Below are 20362 nucleotides of genomic sequence, written 5' to 3'. Positions count from 1 at the left end.
ACATAATGTTATTTGCTTACAAGATTGAAATCTCTCATTCCCTATGCAATCGATCATTGATTAGCTTCTAAAGAAATCAAATGTGCCTTTATATTATGTTGTTTGCAGGTCTATAAGCTTCCCTTTCCAACCGCTGCTTCCCAAAGAAAGCTGAAGATCTTGAGGCTTGGTGGAGAAAGCAGGAACCCGGCCAATGAGCAAACAGGGCCTCGAGAACACAAGGAACCATCGTCTAAACCCGATGTGTCCTACCACGTAAAGGGACCAGTAAACGCGGTGTATTCGGAGATCCTTCTCAGCAGGATATGTGTGAATCATGCCGTCAACGGGACCATTCGCCAACAGTGACTAAAAGACAGTTAGCGGCTGGTGATGCTAACCTGTGTGTGTTTTTCAGGTGTGTGTCTGTAAGATTAGCTGTGAATACGTGTTAAGAAATCTGTGTAAAAGGGCTAAACGGTGCACACCAATTGCTCCGAATCGACTTAACCATATGCTGGATCAAAGAGGTAAATTGGAGGACGAGTTAGGTGACTGTTTGCGCATGTGTGTTTTTGTGTAGAGCGATCCAGATGGAAAAGGGGTGTGAGGGGGTTCAATGAGACCCCCTGGAGCCCTGCCAAAATGACTTTGGCAGCTGCAGCTTTAAGGGCAGGCAGTGGCTGCGGTGCGACTCTGATGAAAAATAGCCGAGACGGTCGCGCTGCCCCCCTCAAATGGCCTTGCGAAAAGTTTCCTGCAACACTCATGCAACGTTCCCACAATGCTGCTACCACTTAACCATCGGCTGAGATGTTCCCAGTATGTTTTGGGAACGTTTGTGGAGTGCCTTTGATGTCACCCTGCCTCACATTGTCACTTTTATGGAAGCTCGGGCGACGTTTTGAAGTCTAGCTTTACACCGCCTTTCCTTCACATGCCAGGTTCACAAGTATTTATGAAGTATTTTCTATGCCAAAGGTCTTATGAAGTATATTGTATTGTACTGTCTTATGTTTCTCACACATTTATTTTTCTACCAGTGTCTTCCAGTGCCTTTAATAATAATCTGTGTAAAGTGTTATAAATGCTGTTTACAAAAAAGAGGATATTTATACTGTTTTGATGGTAAACATTTTTATATTGTTGCTGGGTTTACTCTAAATTGCTGGAATGCATGATGTTTCATTTGTCCATAATTTACGTTAAACAGGAAATGGTTTGTGGAGAGAGAAAATTAGTAGGATTATTTGAAATATCCCATAAAACTTATCTTCCCACCTGAGCTCAGTATGGGCACGAACACTATTTCCACGTGAAGTGAAATGAAACCATGTGTTGACCTGTAAATATTCCACAGCGAGTGATAACTCTCTTTTTAATGTCAGAATTTATTGTCAAATGTTTTGGATGTTTATGAAGAGCTATAGCCTACCAAGATATTTGTCTATGCCTGTGCATGAAATGTATGATTCCAACAATCATCATGAATGTCACTTATCCTGAACAAATACAAATGTATATTTTCGTAATTTAAAACACATGGCTTCTTGAATTTATCAAAAGTTTTTCTTACATTTAATTTGATTGAACCATTTCAATTTGTCATATTTTAATGACATACTGTGTAGTTCATGCAAACAGATTTTTGTAAAAAATATATTAGATTAGGCAGTTTTAACAACTTTTTTCCCCTTTTTGTACCTCTTCGTCGACACCAAATCAAAAATGTGTTGCTTATAGTCATTATGAAAAGCATCATTATAAAAGTTGATTATCAATAACTGTGGGTTTTTGCTCATTTATAAAACTGCATTTGCATTTCATAAAACATTTTTTCTCAACCGAAACGTTTAATTAATAATATTTAGTTGTAATTATATCTGGTTTAGCTAAATCGAAATACCTTTTTAAAAGTGTAGATCGAAATTAAATGAAATACCAATATTCTGTAACTTTACAATTCAGTCACGGAAAAAAATATACATATAAAAAAAATCTGAAGTAACGTTTCAGTAATGAAAAAAATATAAGTTAGGAAGAGCGCGCATTTTCACCTGACGCTGCAGGTAACCATAACAACAGTACGTCTCACGCGCGCTCTTAATAAAGAGCATTTTTGGCGGTCGTATGTCGGTGAAGAGTGAGTCGGTATCATTATTATTTCTTAAAACAAATTTACATGTCACGAATACATCACAAAACGTAAAGTTTTACTTTATACGTGCAATTAACTATGCGTTAGCGGTTCCAAAGTATAAACTGCGTTGCGAGCGACAATCTTTAACATTTGCGCCGGGAAAATTACCTTAACATTTAAGTTAACTTGCTCTAGCCTACTTAACAATTTGTTGGACATTTAAAAATATTAAATTTTCCAGTTATTTTTTAGAAAAGTCGACGTCTTTGAAAGTTATTGTATAATGTGAACACCGTCTGTCTCTCTCTCTCTCTCTCTCTGTGTGTGTGCACTTAAGTAAGTTACTATTAGTTAAACAACGTTTTTGCTTTTAAATGTATTACTATGCCCAGTCTAACCGTCTTTCTCGATTGTCCTGCCTTTTATTTTAATCTTGGTTTCAAAACATATGTTAAACACTACGTTAAAATGCTCCGTTAAACATTCAAGTCCTTTTTATCCGTAACACAGTTCTTCCAATATCACAAAATCCCGAGTGAGCTGCTGAAATGACTGATTCTTTCTGCCAATGCCCATCAGTCGCGCTCGCTTTGTGCTCCCTCTCTCACCCGGCCTCCAACCCAAGTTCTGTCTGTCCAATCAGTGTTGAGAACGGTCCTATCTGATGAATATTAATAAACGGTTCGACCAATCACGATGTGGGAGCATTTCACAGGAAAGTGTTTAGTTGCGCGTTTTCCAACAGCAGCATATAACAGTTTGTGTCTTTTTGAGTTCGTAACGATGGCGAAGGTGGCTTGTTGGTGGTTGGATGTTTGTGTTCGTACCTGCAACGTAATGGGGACATTTATGAATTTAAAAGCGCCGTTTGTGGATTAACATAACGTTAGATTGTCTATTAGATATAGTGGACCGGTATGAATCGTCTTTGTCCAAACGTTCAGGTCGGGACTTGTTAAATGAAGCGGACATGGATAAAACCGGTTGTGGGATACATGCAGTTTACCATCTATTCCTTCTGTGGCTCTCAGTTTGCCCTCTGTGCGCTCAGGGAAGTTGGATGTAAGTAGTTTAAGTGCTATGTTGCTTTCCAGTCAATTCATGTTTGAATAAAAATGTTTGAAAATTGTCTCCTTTTCCTCGGGCCTGGTTATGGCATTTCAATCCAGGCCGACAGGAGAGGATAACCGCTTCTGATATTTGTGTCACACTACTCCGCATCACAGGTGGTTGGGCATCACATCTGTAGGAGTGCCCGAGAAGTTGGGTTGCGCGCATTTGCCCCTGTCGCACAAGCAGAAGGAGCTGTGCGCGCGCAAACCGCATCTTCTACCGAGCATTAAAGAGGGCGCGCGCCTGGGCATCACCGAGTGCCAAACGCAGTTCAAACACGAGCGCTGGAACTGCTCGACCCGACGGGACCCCAACGCCTTCGGCTACGAGCTCACCAGTGGTATGCATGCAACCTGTCATACTGAAATGTGACCCTGGACCACAAAACCAGAAATAAGGGTCCATTTTCTTTTTCAATTGAGATCAACTGAAAGCGACATAAATAAGCTGCTGTATGGTTTGTTAGGATAGGACAATATTTGGCTGAGATACAAGTATTTGAAAATCTGGAATCTGAGGGTGCGAAAAACAAAACATTCAAAATATTGAGAAAATCACCTTTAAAGTTGTCCAAATTAAGTTCTTAGCTATGCATATTACTAATCAAAAATTAAGTTTTGATATATTTATGGCAGGAAATTTACAAAATATTTTCAAGGAACATGATCTTTACTTAATAATCTGTAGTTTTGACCCATACAATGTATTTTTGGCTATTGCTACAAATATACCTGTGCTACTTATGACTAGTTTTGTGGTCCAGGGTCACAAATAGACTTCATTTGAATGTGCTTGAACTTTATAATCCTGTTTTTTTTTTGGTTCATTGTATTAATGAAAGTTAGTAGTAAAGTTTAACCATCCGACACGATTGAATAATCATGAGATGAAAAATATTACAAATTAGGGTGGTAATACTGTCTGATAGTTTTCATTTAAAAAAATCAATGAATGTCATTTATCAAATTTTAAATTCACAGAAACTGAACAAAGACTTAAGGCTTATTTTAAGAAGTGCTGTATATGGTTAGAAAAAAAAGGTTAAATTATTTCTTTGGTGTGCAATATAAGTTTCATAGAGCAGGCTGTTCACCTTCAGAAGTTAGTAATTATGATAATATTATGTCTAAAAGAAGAAAGTTATTTAAAAAGTATATGCATATATAAGCAAAAATATATGCATATATGTGGTTATTGGACAGTTCAACAAAATTAATCAAGAAAAAACAAGTCTGCCATTCTGTAATATATAATGAGGGATCATCAATTTGTAATTGCTTAAAGAATCTAAATGTTTTTAATCGACTGTGAATCCTATTTTTGACCCCTTAATAACTGTTTTGATTTAAAATGTTTATGGAAAAGATGATTTGATTCTTGGAACAGCTCTGACACACATCTGTTTTAGGTTAACCATCTCTATACTAAATTTGCTATGGTCTTTATCTGGCCCTGAATTTAATGCATGCAGGATTAGCGGGATTACAAAACAAAGAGTCAAACTGAAATGGTAGAACTTGTTTCTTGATTTTTGTGAATCCATTTCTAAGATTTGCCCAAAGTTTCTCTTCCAGAGCAGTTCAATTCGAAGCTCGATTCAAGGGCAAACTGAATTTGATATACTGTACATCTGATTTCATGCAGCCACAACCAAGGAATTTTATAGGCATCTCGCTATTGTGTCTAAAAAAATGCACCATTTAGATTTACTATAAGAAATGAAAGAGTTTATTAATCTATTCTATTCTATTCTATTCCAGTTTTTTAGGTTTCTTGCTTTAAATGTTTAGGTCACCTCTCTTGAAAGTAATTGAAAAAGAAAAAACAATCAGAGTAGTCAGATATTTTTGAGAGTAAATAAGACAAAATCAACTTAAAAGTTAAAACATTATAAACCAAATGTAATCAAAAATGAGCCTTATAAATATGATTTTATATAAGCTATTAAAATGATCTTTCTAGAAACTATATGTGTAACTTTATGACTAGATTTGATTAGAGCCTAGATTAGAACTAGTTTGCTCCAATTAAAACTTAAGCTGCATAGTGATTTTTATTAGGATCTGCAATTCAATTTATATATTTATTGTAAATAACATTTAATCAGAACTTCAGAAATGTACAGAGCCATTTGCTTAATGTATAAAATGGTCACTTTAAAAAACAATACATTTCAGTTAAAAGGATGTTAAGAATTTTTACAACATCATCTGTTCTCACAATAAAAAAGAAGTTCCATCAGCCAAAAATATTTGCTCATTTTTATAGTGTGATATCAGTGTTTCTCTGCATGAATATAGGTAACATTCCCGGGCTCTTCTGCTCTGATACTGCTGCACTGAGACCCTTCTCACAAATGTCCTGCTGTGAATCTTACATTGCCATATTTTTTGATTGTTTCAACATTTTTAAGTACTTAACTTGCATCGGCATCTTGCTTAAATTCTCTTTTTTGTTTTTTAAGGTACAAAAGAGACAGCCTTTATCTACGCAGTAATGGCTGCCGGCCTGGTTCACGCAGTCACTCGCTCTTGCAGTGCTGGAAACATGACAGAGTGTTCGTGTGATATGAGCCTGTTGGGAAGCGGTTCGCCCACAGAGGGGTGGCACTGGGGAGGGTGCTCTGATGACATCGCCTTCGGGACTTCGTTCAGCCGTCGCTTCATCAACAATTCGGTAAAGAACATATCAGCCCGTGGTGAGGACGCCCTGCTCACTATGAACCAGCATAACAGCGAGGCTGGGAGACAGGTGGGTGACAAACAACTAAACTCTTTAAAGTACTAGTTAGAAATATGTAGAAAGAAATGAAATGCACAACAGTGACTGCTCACTTTTTCAGAAGCCTCTGCATCCATAGGGATTTCTAAAAGTACTTTAATAAAGGCTTTAATAAGAAGTCATGGATGGAAACCAAACAGCTTTGCGATGAATCATAACATTCCAAACTTTATTTGTAACAAAAAAATAATTTGAAAATTGAACAAACAGACAAAGGTACAAGACTTTGTACTTAACATTGTTTATGAAAGCATAAAATACAATCCCATGTAGTATTGCAAATGATGTAATCTGATATGCTTCATGAGAGTGTGTGGTCGTTTCTGAGCTCTTTTGCCGCAGTTTTGATTTCCATAGTGTCTTCTTTGATCTCTTTTAAGAATTATGAGTAGTTAAATTAAACATGATTTTTAAGTTGAAATCACACTGACTTGGAGCTTCTACAGAAGCTTATGTCATTGCTTTATATAGCTCATAATTTGTCCCATTTTCTCATCATAAAAATTGTTTTTATATGGAGAAAATGGGAATTTTATTTCTGAATCACGGCTGCTTCCCTTCATTGATATACTGAAGGACTGAAGATGATTTTTTTTGCCTTTCCATTCATGTTTTGATTGATATGTGAAGCTGAGGCATCAATTTGCATGTGACTGTGCTTGCCTGCTTCAAAAAGACAGCAAAAGTACTAGAGAGCGCTCTTAATTCAGTGCTGTGTTTCCCTGTATAGACACTAATTCACTCTAATAGAAGAAAATATGAAAAGTGTGACAGTGGAGAAAATGTCTGTCCTTCCCCATTCACTCAGACAGCATTCCTGCAACATTCGTAACACATTCAAGTTCTTGTGATCTCACAGCCGCCTTTATAAACACATCTAATCTCTAAAATTGAACATTGATCATTCAGTGTAAGGTTTCCTCAGTCCCTTTAAGGTTTTAAGCAAGACTACGAACTTGTATGCAATTACCATTTAAAATATGACAGTTTTCTCCAGCAAATGAATATTTGATTCGTTCTGGCTGACAAGAAAAACCATTTCAAAGCAACCAAATAGGAACAGAAATAGTAATGGGCTGTTTCAGCTCTGGCAATTTGTCGATCAAATGAGTTACATCTCCCCACATGTTCTTGATTAATCTGAGAAGCTGATGATTTGCACCGAATTCCACAGCCTTGACTGAAGAACACTTGTAAGTGTTTGGAGACCCTAAGCCACTGCTCTGGTTGGAAGCGTTTAAGCGAGACAAAATTCCCCTCAAGTCTGCGAAGGGCCCCCATAATCCTTCACCCAAACAAACGCTCCTATTTTATGAAAGTCGTCAGCTCACAAAATACTCCTTCCTCTTTCATGGTGCAGAACATGAAGGGATGGGAGAACATAAAAGCTTAGTCCGTAAAAGTTATATAGTCCTTGGAAATGTGGTTTATAGCGAACCAAGGTGAACTCTCTCGCCGATGTACATTAGTTCCGCGTTTTTGCCTGAAATCCAGGAAGTCTGTCAAAATAAATTGCAAAATTGTTGGAAGGCTGAATTTATGCTTAAATCACAGCTCACATGTCTGCATGATTATTTATTTCTTGCTTACATTGTCTAGAAAAACAAGCTACTTTCCCAGCTTCTATCTGTTACCGATCAGATATATAATGATCTCCGTATCCTCTTCCTCTACAGGCGGTGGCCAAAACAATGTTGACAGACTGTCGCTGTCACGGCGTGTCGGGTTCGTGTGCGGTAAAAACGTGTTGGCGCACAATGGCTGCGTTCGAGCATGTGGGCGCCTACCTGAAGGAGCGCTACGAAAACAGCGTTCAGGTGGTGGACCGTTCTAAACGTAAGGTGCGACGTAAGGACAAAGACCATCGCCAGACACCTATTAGCAAAGAAGAGTTTATCTTCTTCAACAAATCGCCCAATTACTGCTTGGAGGACCGGCGGTTGGGCGTGACGGGGACCAGGGGCCGCAGGTGTAACAGAACTTCAGCCGGGCCGGATGGCTGTAACCTGCTGTGCTGTGGGCGGGGCTACAACACGCACGTGGTACGACACGTAGAGCGCTGCGAGTGTAAGTTCGTCTGGTGCTGCTACGTTCACTGTCGCCGCTGTGAGACAATGAACGACATGCACACCTGCAAGTAGAGCAACTACTTGGGGAGGGATCTTGTGAGAGGAAGTGGACCTTCTTTGTGCTCTCAGCCCTGTTGGGCCTATACAAATAAGCGTGTTGACAAAATATCCATGGCAACCGGCAGTCCAAAACCATGGAGAAATGGTATAATCCCTTTTAAGTCCACATGCGTAACTCTTCCCATGGGCTTCAAGTGGGAATCAAGCCATTTTGTATATAGTGACTGGAATATAACTGGAGCATAAAGGGAACTAAAATACTGGAAACAGCAGAAAAAGTGTAAATAGATGCTTTTGTTTGGGTTTGTATTGAAGGCTCTTATAGTTAATGATGAATTATAGTGGGAATTATGTAGATAATATACCAAGATCTTTTTATACAGTGTTTTATAGGTTGCAAATGAGAATCCCTTGAATAAAAGACAGAAATAATTCCCAAAGGATGTATTCTGCAATTTTAGCTTTATATTTCATGATTTAAATGTACATATTAAATTATGAACAATGGACGTGTGCGATTTCACCTCATTTTTGACTCTGAAAAATGTAATTAAACTTAATAAAAAAATGTTAGAGACCCTGTACATTCTTTTTGCTTGTGACTGCTGATGTTTCTTTTCCTTACCTCCTAAACAAATAAACAAATATAATTCCCAAAAGTGTAGACAACGGATGCGGTCTGCAATAGCAGCTTTATCGATTTACAATTTAAATGTATATTTCAAATTACGAATCATGGTTGTTGTCTTTCCAGTTCTTATTTCTTGTGACTGATGTTTATGTCTCATTCCGTTCCTCTTAAACTCTAATCCCACACACACATCTCTGAAAAGAGTAGTGCTTTGCTAGAAGTAACAGAGTTGTGCCAAATACCATGGCTGCATTCTCTTAAACGGCCCTTAAATGCTAATGCAAGTGGCCCTTTTATGAAGCCACATTCCAGCCAACAGGGCGGTGACAATTTACGGCAATACACGCGGAACATATCAGAGATCTTCTGTCCAGTGACAGAAGGAAAAAATCCTGTGAGTTCTTGCACATGCTGGCAAATCTATTAAAGTCTCTGGAAAGTCTCGCTCATGCTGCATTTCGTGATTTCACTCTGAATGCCTGTTTGTTCATTCTCGTGTGGTTGTATTTACCGCTGAGTGGAAGTTGCATAAAGCTTTCTTAACTTTTTTTGTCCGTGTAAAATCACTTCAGATTATTCTTCTACACTGACTCTCACAAAGACTCAACCCAATTCCATCCAATAAATGATTCCCTTTTGGAAATGCTGCCGTTTTCTCACTATTTTTTAACATCATTCATGGTATCGATAAATGAGACATTTTGACTAATTTTCTTTTTTACCCTAGAAGAGATTTGCAGATAGAACCTTCTCATCATTCTGGTCAATTCTGCACCTCGTGGGCAGTAAGTTGATGAATCACAGACTGTGATTCCCAAATCAGTTCCATTGAAAACTTGCGTTAATCACTGCAACCCTCCAGATATATTTTTAAGAGCAGTGCTCAGACCTTCAGGCCTGGAAACCTGGTGCCCACCATCCTGGAGAGAAACGCAGGCAAAAGGAGTCCACGTGGACGAATCTGTTCTCTCGGATGAAGCCAACAGCTCAGGTGGCTGCCAACCTTGTGGTTTCCTCAGTGCCTTCTTTCACCCCTCTCTTTCTCTTTAGTATGTGTTTAATGGTTAAATCATACTTGAAATGAGATGATTTGTCAAATTAAATCTGCTGTACTGCAATATTACCTTTTCAGGTTTTGTTCCGTCATTGCTAATGAGCCGAAACTGTTTCTTAATGTTCTGGAAGTGTAGTTTGGTGAGGAAAAAGCAGCACAACTGTTAAAACAAAGACAATTATTTCTGCAGACGAAATTCAATTGTGTAATAAATGGAAGAATATGGGTTCCCCGCCTTCCTTATACTTTAATGAAATTATTCTGCCTTTTATACTCATTGTTAGCCCCAGAGGATTTTGAGGTATGTCCATGCAATATTTGACATTCCTTTAATCTAAGTTGAAGAGATTTTTTTTTTTTTTCTGAAATTATTCCGTTTTTCTGTGTGTGTGCTGCTGAGTCGAGACTGAATGCATCGCGGTGGGTGGTGCGACCACATGCACACACGCACAATATGTTTTGGATGTTAATTTGATCCACGCTGGCCTGTGGAGACCAGGGTCATCGCTCATCCCGATCATCGCTCATCTTTTGTCTCAGTATGTGAATGATCAGTTACGTCCATCCAAGCATAGCATTACATCCAAAGCCAAGAGTCACGCTTTTTTCACTGGCCCATTCCATGCTCTGTACGCCTTCCCAGAAGTCTGTAGGGGCTCGTGGCTGTGTCTGGTTGTGTTGGTTAAGGCCTGAGGGGTTTTGGATTGGCGGCACTGTTTTCCTGCCAATAACTGTTGCTTAAATGTCGACAATTCCCACAACAACTGCTGCAGAGTCAATGTTAAGATTCTACACACGTCTTAGCGCTCGCTCTGCCTTAATTAATCCTGTATGTTTTCTTTGTTTCTTTCTTACTATATCTCACCATAGAGCGATGAAATGTTTTTTTTTAAGCAATTCATCATACAGTTGCCAGTCGTTCTGTTCATATAAAAACTTGACTGACTTATTTGGTCTTGTATACATATGCGGGGAATATGAACAGAGTGAATCCATCCATCAGTGACATGATGGTATCTGCCTCCCTCTGGTGGAGTCACAAAGTCTATAAGCCAGAGAGGACTACAAGAGGAAGACTGATTCAAGACATTGACATTTAATCATTATTTTAGTACTAAAATGCTTAGAAAATGTAGGTTTCGTTAAACTCAAAAAGGGTTTTACACCCTGATGCCACAGGAAAACTTTTAATTCTATAAAACCTATTGTATCAAGGCCTCTGAATTATTATAATAATCAAAACTCTGCTGAAAAATTCTGCATACAATTCCTTTCACCCCTTGATTTATAGTTCATATTATTTTTAGTAAGTAAAAGGCCGTTATAGGCTTATATTGTGCTCCATTTTGAGTTTTGTGTAGAATGTGCACTGAATGAAATTTTCTGCTTTCTAGTGATACAGTGTGTTTGTACTACTTTGTCATTTAGATGGTGGAGGTCATAATTTGAGAAAATGGCTTTTATCTCTAGAAAACTAAATATATATGGAATGACTGCTGAGGTGCATGTAACACCGCATGGCATGATGTTCACACATTTTATTGACATGTGCATTACATTTTAGTAAGTTGTAGTGCATCTTTCAACATAATGTAGATCTCTGATATACATTCTGTTCGTTCATGTATTTTCTTCTTCTGTGCAGTAAATTTAGAATGGTTATCCAAGAAGAGATGCTTCAAATCACTCACTATATTGCTATTTAATATGTGCTGTCACTCAGGTATGTTTTGTGTAAGTTATAAATAATAGGCTATATGTATGTCACACCTACAAAATGAATATAATTATTCATATGGATAATTAAGATTGACTTAATTTAAGTTTTTGCATGTATTCATTTACTTTAGCACAGTAGAAAGGAGTACAGCATTACTTAATGCCACCATAAACTAAAAAAGATAGGATTGATGTGAATGGGTAAATAGACAGTCTGTGCCTTAAAAATATTAAAATTGTTTAAAATTGCCACCTTAACACGGTCAAACTGCCATTTCACGCATACTGTTTAATATTGAACAGCTTGAGGTTCAAATATGTGTTCATTTTAACACGTAAATGATTGATTACCAGCAGATCATTCACATATAAATAATGCATAATTGATACACAATCAATTTATTTGCACAACACAAAGCGAATGTGGAAACAACAAAAAATTGAGATCAGAATGTTCCCGTTTTTGTACAACTAAGATAAAAGTGTAGCCTGCAACTACACAACTTTCTTCTGCAAGTCAGGTTAAGGTCAGTTTAAGTATCGCAAAGCAGTCGAGAGTGTAATGAGTGAAATGCATATGTACATGAAAAAGCGTAGTGTCCTAAAACATCTCTTTCAAAACCCCAATTCATGTATAAATGTCAATTTCAGGAAACAAATCTGAAACAAATCCCTTCTGAACAGAAAGAAACTAACTCGGTCAAATAATTCTTGTGGTGAGTAGGACCACATACGTTCATTGTTAGCATATTGTATAGTACATTGTGTTCTTGTGGTTTGGGTGTCAATTACAGTTTAAATGGGATAAACATGTGTTTGAATTTTTTACAGCTGGTTGGGAGTCCATTCAGAGCAGATTTCAGAGAACCATTTTAAATAGCTTTTGGCATGTAGAAACGACAATTGAGCGGGTGGTCATGCAGTTTTTCATTTGTATGTCTAAGCAGTTGGGAAAAACAACAAGCAACACATGCATAAGTGTTAAAACACAGCACTGTATGTGCACTCTCATGATTATAAAACACTAACCACCTCATAGCCAAATATATATACACACATGCATGTGGTCTACAAGGAATTCCTTAGTATGAAAGTTCTGGAAGTATGAAAGGAAAGTCATGATGCAGCAAGACATAAAGGAAGTGTGTGTGTGACAGGGTATCTTCACCTGACCACTTGGCTTATTTATGAGTGAGGACATCCTGTGATTCTTCTGCTTTCAGCTCTATGTATTCAGTACACATACACACAACCGTTTCATTGCTCCTGGAAATCGACCAGCTTTTTCTCAGCTTTCTAGTTGCATTGGTCACCAACTATTCAGCAAAATAGTTGTTGATTGGCCTTCATAATCGTAAATGTGTTGCGTCAAAGAAATTTTTCCCCATCTCTACTTGATCTATCTATCAGCGCTCTTGGGTCTCAACACAACACCAAGCATATTTTTTTCTCTATTTAATGGTTTCTCTGGTATGATTAATGAAAGAGCGATGATTTTATGTGTAGTATGAAAGGGATTTAGGCATTTGCCTGAAATTTTAGGGGAAGGTGTCGCCCCCTGACTCTCGTGATGTTGTGATACAGGAAAGAGAGAGGGAGGAACTGTTGAAAAGGCAGAAGGCCAACTTGTGTGGCCGCAGTCTGGTGAAGGACCTCAGAGAGCCAGAAAGACAGAGTGAGAGAGAGAAAGAGAAAGTATAATTACCATGAAGCTCATCTTAAACTCAATCTGCGGAGGTCTGATCCTACTGCTGGGGACTGACATACTCTGGATGGCTTGTGCAGCATCACAGGTGAGATTCACACATATACTCATGCAACGTGTGTAATATGGGTGTTCAGAAGTGACATTATATTCCTTTTAACAGCCATACTGCAAGATAAAACATGTTTTAACAAATTAGTAGAGTAGAATTAGTAGAGAAAGCAGTTTGTTTTGGTTTACTTGTACTGACGCATATGCTTTCCAAGGTTAATCACTTGAAATCTTTCAAATCAAAGCTTACTCTACTTCCGTTTCCTGTTTACATTCTTTGTCAGTCTACAATCTATAGAACAACATAAACATGCGGTTCTCTTTGATATTACTGTTCATATCCGTTTCCAGGGATACTTTCTCTATAATTAGTTGGAGAATGTTTACATTTCTGTGGTTGCAGTTGAAAAATTTGGAAAATGTAGCACTTTAAGACACTTTATGTAAGCAATTCTTAAGTATCGTTTGACATGCACTGTTGAATGCTAGGTAAAATAATCCTGAGAATGGTATTGGCCAGCTGCAAAGTCATGAACGAATCAGGTAAATCTCCTTGGAAAATCAGTGACAGGTGTTAAGATCCAGCATGTTTTCCAACTTTATTGGTTTTGTGAAAATGTCATATGAAAGAGAACATTGCACTCAACAGTCTTTTTTGTTGTGAGAATTAATATGCTATGTGTACTGTATGTGTGTGTTTGTATGTGATTGTGTTGATGTCTGTGGCCAGAACCACTGTGACCAGAACATCCAGGTGGTGACTAAATCAAAGTGTCATTCCTGCTCCTTGACGTCTTTAGTAAAATGTCCTGGTGACTACACCAAGAGGCAGCCAGAGAAAAGTTCAAGGGACTGCAGGTATGTGTTTATGTGTTCTGGTAAGGTTTTGCTATTATCGGGAATCAAGAACAGCAACAATTTGTTTAAAAGCTCATACATCTATTACTACACATTATATTTAGTATAATGTGTAGAATAGATAGTAGATAGATAGATAGATAGATAGATAGATAGATAGATAGATAGATTTCTATACATATAAAGCTATTACATCTGATAAAGCCCACTTTTAACAGGTCATTAACAGCTTTTGTGACAAGATGAGGTGTTTCCTTTGAGCATAAACAAAATACATACAGAGGCAAAAATTATACAGTAATCTCTCTATATGTGTTTAGGTATCACATCACAATGGCTTTGTCTGTCAAGGGCTGTTCGTTCGAGTGTTACAAAGACACGGTGGAGCCCAAGTGCTGTCCAGGTTACTGGGGCAATGACTGCATTGGTGAGTTTGAGGCGAATGAAGAAGAATTCAGTGGTTGTTTATGTAGAATTGTGTTTAAATCTGTTCCATAGAAGACCTATGACCTAAAAGCGGTTGTTGTGTTCTTATCCGATTTTTACACATTTTAAATGGCAGTTGGTATTTCCATCATTCTGTGAGGGAAGGTACACTGAGGGAATATTTTGATCGGAAGAGTCGGAGAGGAACTATCCTGATGTGACCACTAACAAGACTGAAACACAAACAAGGGAAGTAAGGCTCCTCCTGGGAAAAGAAGTTGAAAAACATAACTTTATTGCTATCATTCCTAGTCCAAATAGATGCTATAACAGAATTTCTATCATAATTCATATATATTTTTATGACGGTTTCTCATAATTCTGTCATAACCAGTCCTAAGAGATCATAATGAGATAATATAAACAACTAAAGGGAGCATTCTCTAAAAATAAAATATGATCCGGATAAATTGAACTTCCAGAAGAAATAAACTAGGGAGAAGGAATTTTAGTTTATCTGGCAGGATCTTATGTGACTCTTATTAGAATTCTTATTTGATTCCAATAAGATCCTTTTGGATCGCTTTCAAATTACGATAGGATTTCCATTAGCATTCTTTTTGGCTAGGGATATAAATCCAATATGCATGAATGTGATCTTCCACAGTTGTCAATATTTGGAAGGCACACTTTATCCTTTCTGTTTCCATTTTTAACATTTTATGTGATAATGACACCATGATGGTGTTGTTTCTCACAGTTGTTTCTCCTGAGGGAGCTGTACATCCAGTACATATAAGCTGACATGTTATTGTGTGTCTTGTCAAACACTATGAGAGGAAGTTTTGAGCCGCTGGGGAACAAGGGATTTGTGTACTTCCTTCCCTCAGAGAGGGATATGGCAGGTCTGTGCCTCCGTACCACTGGAATTTGCTGACCAACACACTGTGGAGGTCTCATTTCCAGTATTTCCTCTGTCTGTCAGCACTCAAACAGATCCCACTTTGAGTTCGCTGAGTCAAGCACTTAAGTTACCCTGTGTTGTCTTGGTTTCTTTGGTCTTTCATCAGCAGAACTTCCTGCATTGTTCCTCAAGAGTTAAATGATTTGGCCTTTGTGTCTATGAGATGGGTCAGCATTATGGAAGCTTAGTGAAGCATTATGGGAGGAAATGATTTTTTTCCTGTCATATTTGACAAATTCTGAACTAGATTGTCCAGAAATCTGATTTACAGAGAGCAACATGTAGCATTTTTCTTGTCAGAACATTTCGGTGGATTTATAGTCACTGTTTTGAACTTTGCGACGATTAGTAGTACTTATTTTCCCAAACTTTTCCTTTTCAGTAAATGTAGGAAATGTGAAGAATGTGGGCCTGCTCATGACTAACTGTCTGCATATTCTGACTGCAAGCATGGTTTTTATTTGTCGTGTCACGTCTGTGGCTGATGTGTGTGTGTGTATGCATGAGTTGCCCGGAAGGATCTGATCTCGATGAAGGGATTTTGTCAGGACTAAGTGTCCAGGGCAACAATGGCGGGAAGGAAAGGATGAGATCCATTATTTGGTAAAAATATAGCAAAATGAGAGATTTACAAGCAAATTTTGTAGGCTGGTCATTTTTGACTGGGAACACCATAAGTCTAACAAGGTGGGGAAAGATCCTTAAAAATAACAAAAAATTACCAGATCTCAACATGAGGGTTAAATTAATGCAATTCATGCAAACCCATGACCTTGGTAGTGCTAGCGCCATTCTCTACTGTTTGAATGTCCAATGTGCGACTAATATCTCCAAGTTGGCCATTTTATCTGATTGAAACAAAAAATTTGAAAAGGTTTCTTCACTTTCAGTGTCATGAAATCTAATGAAAGGAATCCTTTATTCTGTCAATAGAGTGTCCAGGATCAGCAGCCACTCCCTGCAGCAATAATGGAGTCTGTTCTGATGGTATAGCAGGCAATGGGACTTGCACATGTGCAGTAAGTTTATTTTCCTTCTTTTCTTCTGTCTGAATCAAACACAATCTTATTGAGCATCTGATGTGACTTTTTGGACTTTTTTTGCAGCCAGGTTTCATCGGAACAGCTTGCGAGGATTGTAAAGCGAACTTATATGGACCCACATGCAGTAACGGTAAGAGTCTCCTTTCATTCTGAACAACAGGGTTGATTGATTTGGGTTTTGTTGGTGTTGGTACTGTGCTCTAACTTCTGCTTGTGCTATTCAGTGTGTAGTTGCAAGAATGGCATATGTGACAGTGCTGTGAAAGGCACAGGGCAGTGTACATGTCTTTCTGGGTACACTGGCATAGACTGCGATCGAGGTAAGACCTTGGAGTATTTCTGTGTGTGTATGAGACATGTGACATTGTAGAAGCATATGAGTGAGTGTATTTTTTCTCTTCAGAACTCCCAGCATGTGCTGCTTTGCGGTGTGGACTGAATTCTCGTTGTATTGAGGACATGTCCATTGGGCAACTTCTGTGCAGGTGCAAACCTGGTTATCAAGGTGATGGAACCCAGTGTACATGTGAGTACTGCACTTACACTGCTAATGGCGGAAAAGACTCATTAAAGGATTAGTTCACCCAAAAATGCGAATTCTGTCATTAATTAATCACCCTCATGTCGTTTCAAACATGTAAGAACTTCGTTCTTCGCAACACAAATTAAGATATTTTTGATGAAATCCGAGAGCTTTCTGACCCTGCATAGACAGCAACGCAACTACCACGTTTAAGGCCCAGAAAGGTAGTAAAGACATTGTTAAAATAGAAGATATTTGTGATGAAATCCGAGAGCTTTCTGACCCTCCATAGACAGCAATGAAACTGAAACGTTCCCAGGCCCAGAAAGGTAGTAAAGACATTGTTAAAATAGTCCATGTGACATCAGTGGTTCAACCTTAATTTTATGAGGCTACGAGAATACTTTTTGTGCATAGAGAAAACAAAAATAATTACTTTATTCAACAATTTCTTTATATATATAGGGATGTAACGATTAACCGCGAGCCGGTTGAAAATCGATTTAAATTGAAGACAAAATGTTTTACTGAGAAAAAACAAGATTTGGTTTTTAAAAAGCCTTTTTCCAAAAGGTACATCGGGAAAAAGGGGGGTCGTCTTATAATCAGGGTCGTCTTATATTCGGGCCAATACGGTATAGTTTCACAAAACTGAAGTCAAACCATTATGTTTTTGCTTAAAATTTCGAAATTATACAATCTAATTTAGATTAAAAACTGCTCATGTTGCATGTATGCAGCATCTTTGTTTGGATCGTGATTAAAATGCAGTGGTTGCCTCTAATTTTAAATGGAAAGAGCACAGACAAAGTCTTAGTTTGTTTATATGAAGAGATTTATTTTATTTGTGTTACTTATTTATTTGATTTGAGGCTTGTTTTAAAATTTCAATTTAGTTTTGTTATTTACATTTACATTATATTTAAATTTTGTCATTTAGCAGACGCTTTTATCCAAAGCGACTTACAGAGACCTACAAAGAGCAATAATATGCAAGTGCTATATTAGTATATTATTATAGTGTTATATTTCAATTTCACAAAGAAATGTGCAGCATTTTGTCCAAGCAATAATAAAAGGACACATTTAATTTATAATTTGTCTTAAATCTCATTTTGTAAAAAAAAATAATCGTGAAATCAAAATCGTGAATCGAATCGAATCGTGAGTTGTGTGAATCGTTACATCCCTATATATATATATATATATATATATATACACACACACACACTGAAGTTTATTTTTAAAACTTTCATTAAGGTTAACAGACCACTAAAAGCAACAAAACTCTTTATGTTTTGTGGGTCAAAACATGGTTATTCTGTCTTTGTCACATTGTTTGTGCAGCAATTAACCCCTGCTTGAGAGGCGTGTGCCATGCAAACGCAGTGTGTGCGCATACGGGACCGAACCAGCATGTCTGCACATGTACAGAAGGCTACAGTGGCGACGGCCGTGTCTGCATGCCCATCGACCTGTGCCAGACAAACCTGGGCAACTGCACATCTGGCTCTACACGCTGTGTGTATGATGGCCCTGGAAAGGTGTTTTTGTAAACACTCTTTTGCTCTTTTCTGAGCAGCTTGAATGCACCCATTTGCTTTGATTACGGTTTGCCATCTTCACAATCCTGCTGTTTTCCACAGTCTCACTGTGAGTGTTTGGAGGGATTTGAGAAGTTTGTTGAAGGGAAGGGTTGCAGTGTAAAAGATGTGTGCAAACCAGACTCCTGCCATAAATATGCCACCTGTGCCACAGTGGAACCAGGAACAGTCGAGTGGGTGACAAATTCTCAATTGTTTGGTTGATTTTGAATGGATGTTTTTCCACATATTCAAAACTATGCCTTCAATTTCAAACATTTTAGCTGTAAGTGCCGTGAAGGTTACCTTGGAAATGGAAAAATATGCTTTGGGAACATAATTCAGCAGCTGCAGGACTTGAATTCGAAGCCAGGAGGAGAGTGGACGGGTCAACTCTCCAGTGCCATCACACTGTTCAGTAAGTGACGCCCTGGGCTGGAATCTTTTTTATTGTTTTATTGTTCAGACATCGCTTTTTCATAGCTCAAGCTTTTTACAGATGTGTTTCATTTAGGTGTCGACATTATCTAACATGTTAAAGTTCCTAATAATAAATAAAATAGACACAGTAGTGTCAACACATGTTAAAGTGTTGTGCTAATTTTATTTCTGCTGTTTCAGATAAACTCATGTCATGGCCCTTGACCTCCCTTGGACCGTTTACCGTGTTTGTACCAGTGAACAAGGCTTTTAAGGGCACATCTGTGAGTTAGACAACACAGACACACCAACATAACACATTCATCTATGCCCTTATATTTAACGTAGAATCGGATGCATCCATTTGTAACTTGAATGTGTGAGGCTTCCAGTTATTTTTAGCTGCTTGATATTGCAAACTGGTATTTCTTATCATATTATTTATTATATTGTCATAATTATAAGTATTATCTAATATAGTAATATTGTGAAATATTAATACAATTTAAAATGACTGTTTTCTCTTTTAAGACATTTTACAATGCAATTTATTCCTGTGATGCAAAGTAGAATTTTCAGCATCATTACTCCAGTCTTCAGTGTCACATGATCCTTCAGAAATCATTCTAATATGCTGATTTGCTGCTCAAGAAACATTTCTTCTATTATCAATTTTGAAAACAGTTGTGATGTTTAATATTTTTGAGCAAACCGTGATTCATGTTTAAGGATTGTTTGATGAATATGAAGCATTTATTTGAAAAATAATTTTTCTTTAGCATTGTAAAGTCTTCTGTGGCTATACGGATGCAGCAACTAGACCAGCACCAAACCAGCAATAAACAATGTAAATCATCTCAGACCAGCATAGAAATGTGTATTGTATTGGTCTAATCTATTCTTTTAGTTATTATTATACCTATAGCAGCTAATAAACTGAAGTCTCGCACATTCACAGAAAACGTCTCAGGTTACTTATGTAACCATGGTTCCCTGAGTAGGGAACGAGACACTGCGTCCTCTAGGGGTCGCTATGGGGAACGCCTCGTCGTGACCCGTGTCTGAAGCATACATTGAAAAAACACCAACTCGTTGGCCGGCGACAGCCATGACGTCACTACCGGTGTGACTATAGTATAAATAGGCGCCGGGAGCACACATCATTCTCTTCTTCGTCTGAAGCTTGCGTCCGCAGCATGGCAAGAAACCTAGAGGACGCAGTGTCTCGTTCCCTACTCAGGGA

The 20362-nt window shown here is 37.9% G+C and overlaps 3 protein-coding genes across 5 annotated transcripts in view; all 3 read left to right on the top strand.

The window, feature by feature from the left end:
• The window catches only part of LOC107658798 (cadherin-like and PC-esterase domain-containing protein 1), a 61030-nt gene extending 59435 nt beyond the window's left edge, over positions 1-1595 (top strand). The window contains exons 21-22 of one of the 2 annotated variants that reach the window (XM_016447448.1): positions 109-397; positions 563-1595. In XM_016447448.1, the coding sequence (XP_016302934.1) occupies positions 109-348 (240 nt within the window). In that variant the 3' untranslated portion in view covers positions 349-397; positions 563-1595. Of the gene's footprint in view, positions 1-108 lie in introns of both variants that reach the window. The other variant, XM_016447447.1, reaches the window with a different exon arrangement.
• Positions 1596-3030: 1435 nt separating this feature from the next.
• LOC107658764 (protein Wnt-16-like) lies at positions 3031-8505 on the top strand. 2 transcript variants are annotated; one of them, XM_016447411.1, is made up of 4 exons: positions 3031-3181; positions 3346-3572; positions 5697-5983; positions 7690-8505. In XM_016447411.1, the coding sequence occupies exons 1-4, from the start codon at positions 3090-3092 to the stop codon at positions 8152-8154; spliced, it is 1071 nt and encodes a 356-aa protein (XP_016302897.1). In that variant the 5' UTR covers positions 3031-3089; the 3' UTR covers positions 8155-8505. The 2 variants fall into 2 exon arrangements, 1 of the variants encoding a protein (XP_016302897.1); XR_001630819.1 differs by lacking the exons at positions 5697-5983; positions 7690-8505 and having other exon boundaries at positions 3107-3181; positions 3289-3428.
• A 4720-nt stretch (positions 8506-13225) lies between these two features.
• Positions 13226-20362, top strand: part of LOC107658796 (stabilin-2-like) — a 37199-nt gene continuing 30062 nt past the window's right edge. Inside the window, exons 1-11 of the mRNA XM_016447446.1 lie at positions 13226-13339; positions 14033-14160; positions 14481-14587; positions 16484-16569; positions 16657-16723; positions 16818-16913; positions 16997-17119; positions 18464-18660; positions 18763-18893; positions 18984-19117; positions 19321-19403. Coding sequence (XP_016302932.1) covers positions 13253-13339; positions 14033-14160; positions 14481-14587; positions 16484-16569; positions 16657-16723; positions 16818-16913; positions 16997-17119; positions 18464-18660; positions 18763-18893; positions 18984-19117; positions 19321-19403 — 1239 coding nt within the window. The 5' untranslated portion in view covers positions 13226-13252. The remainder of the gene's footprint in view (positions 13340-14032; positions 14161-14480; positions 14588-16483; positions 16570-16656; positions 16724-16817; positions 16914-16996; positions 17120-18463; positions 18661-18762; positions 18894-18983; positions 19118-19320; positions 19404-20362) is intronic.

The sequence above is a fragment of the Sinocyclocheilus anshuiensis genome, unplaced genomic scaffold (assembly GCF_001515605.1).
Source record: "Sinocyclocheilus anshuiensis isolate Anshui unplaced genomic scaffold, SAMN03320099.WGS_v1.1 scaffold283, whole genome shotgun sequence".
Lineage (NCBI taxonomy): Eukaryota > Metazoa > Chordata > Actinopteri > Cypriniformes > Cyprinidae > Sinocyclocheilus > Sinocyclocheilus anshuiensis.
Note: the sequence above shows the minus strand (reverse complement) of the source record. Positions and strands in the feature narration are given on the sequence as shown.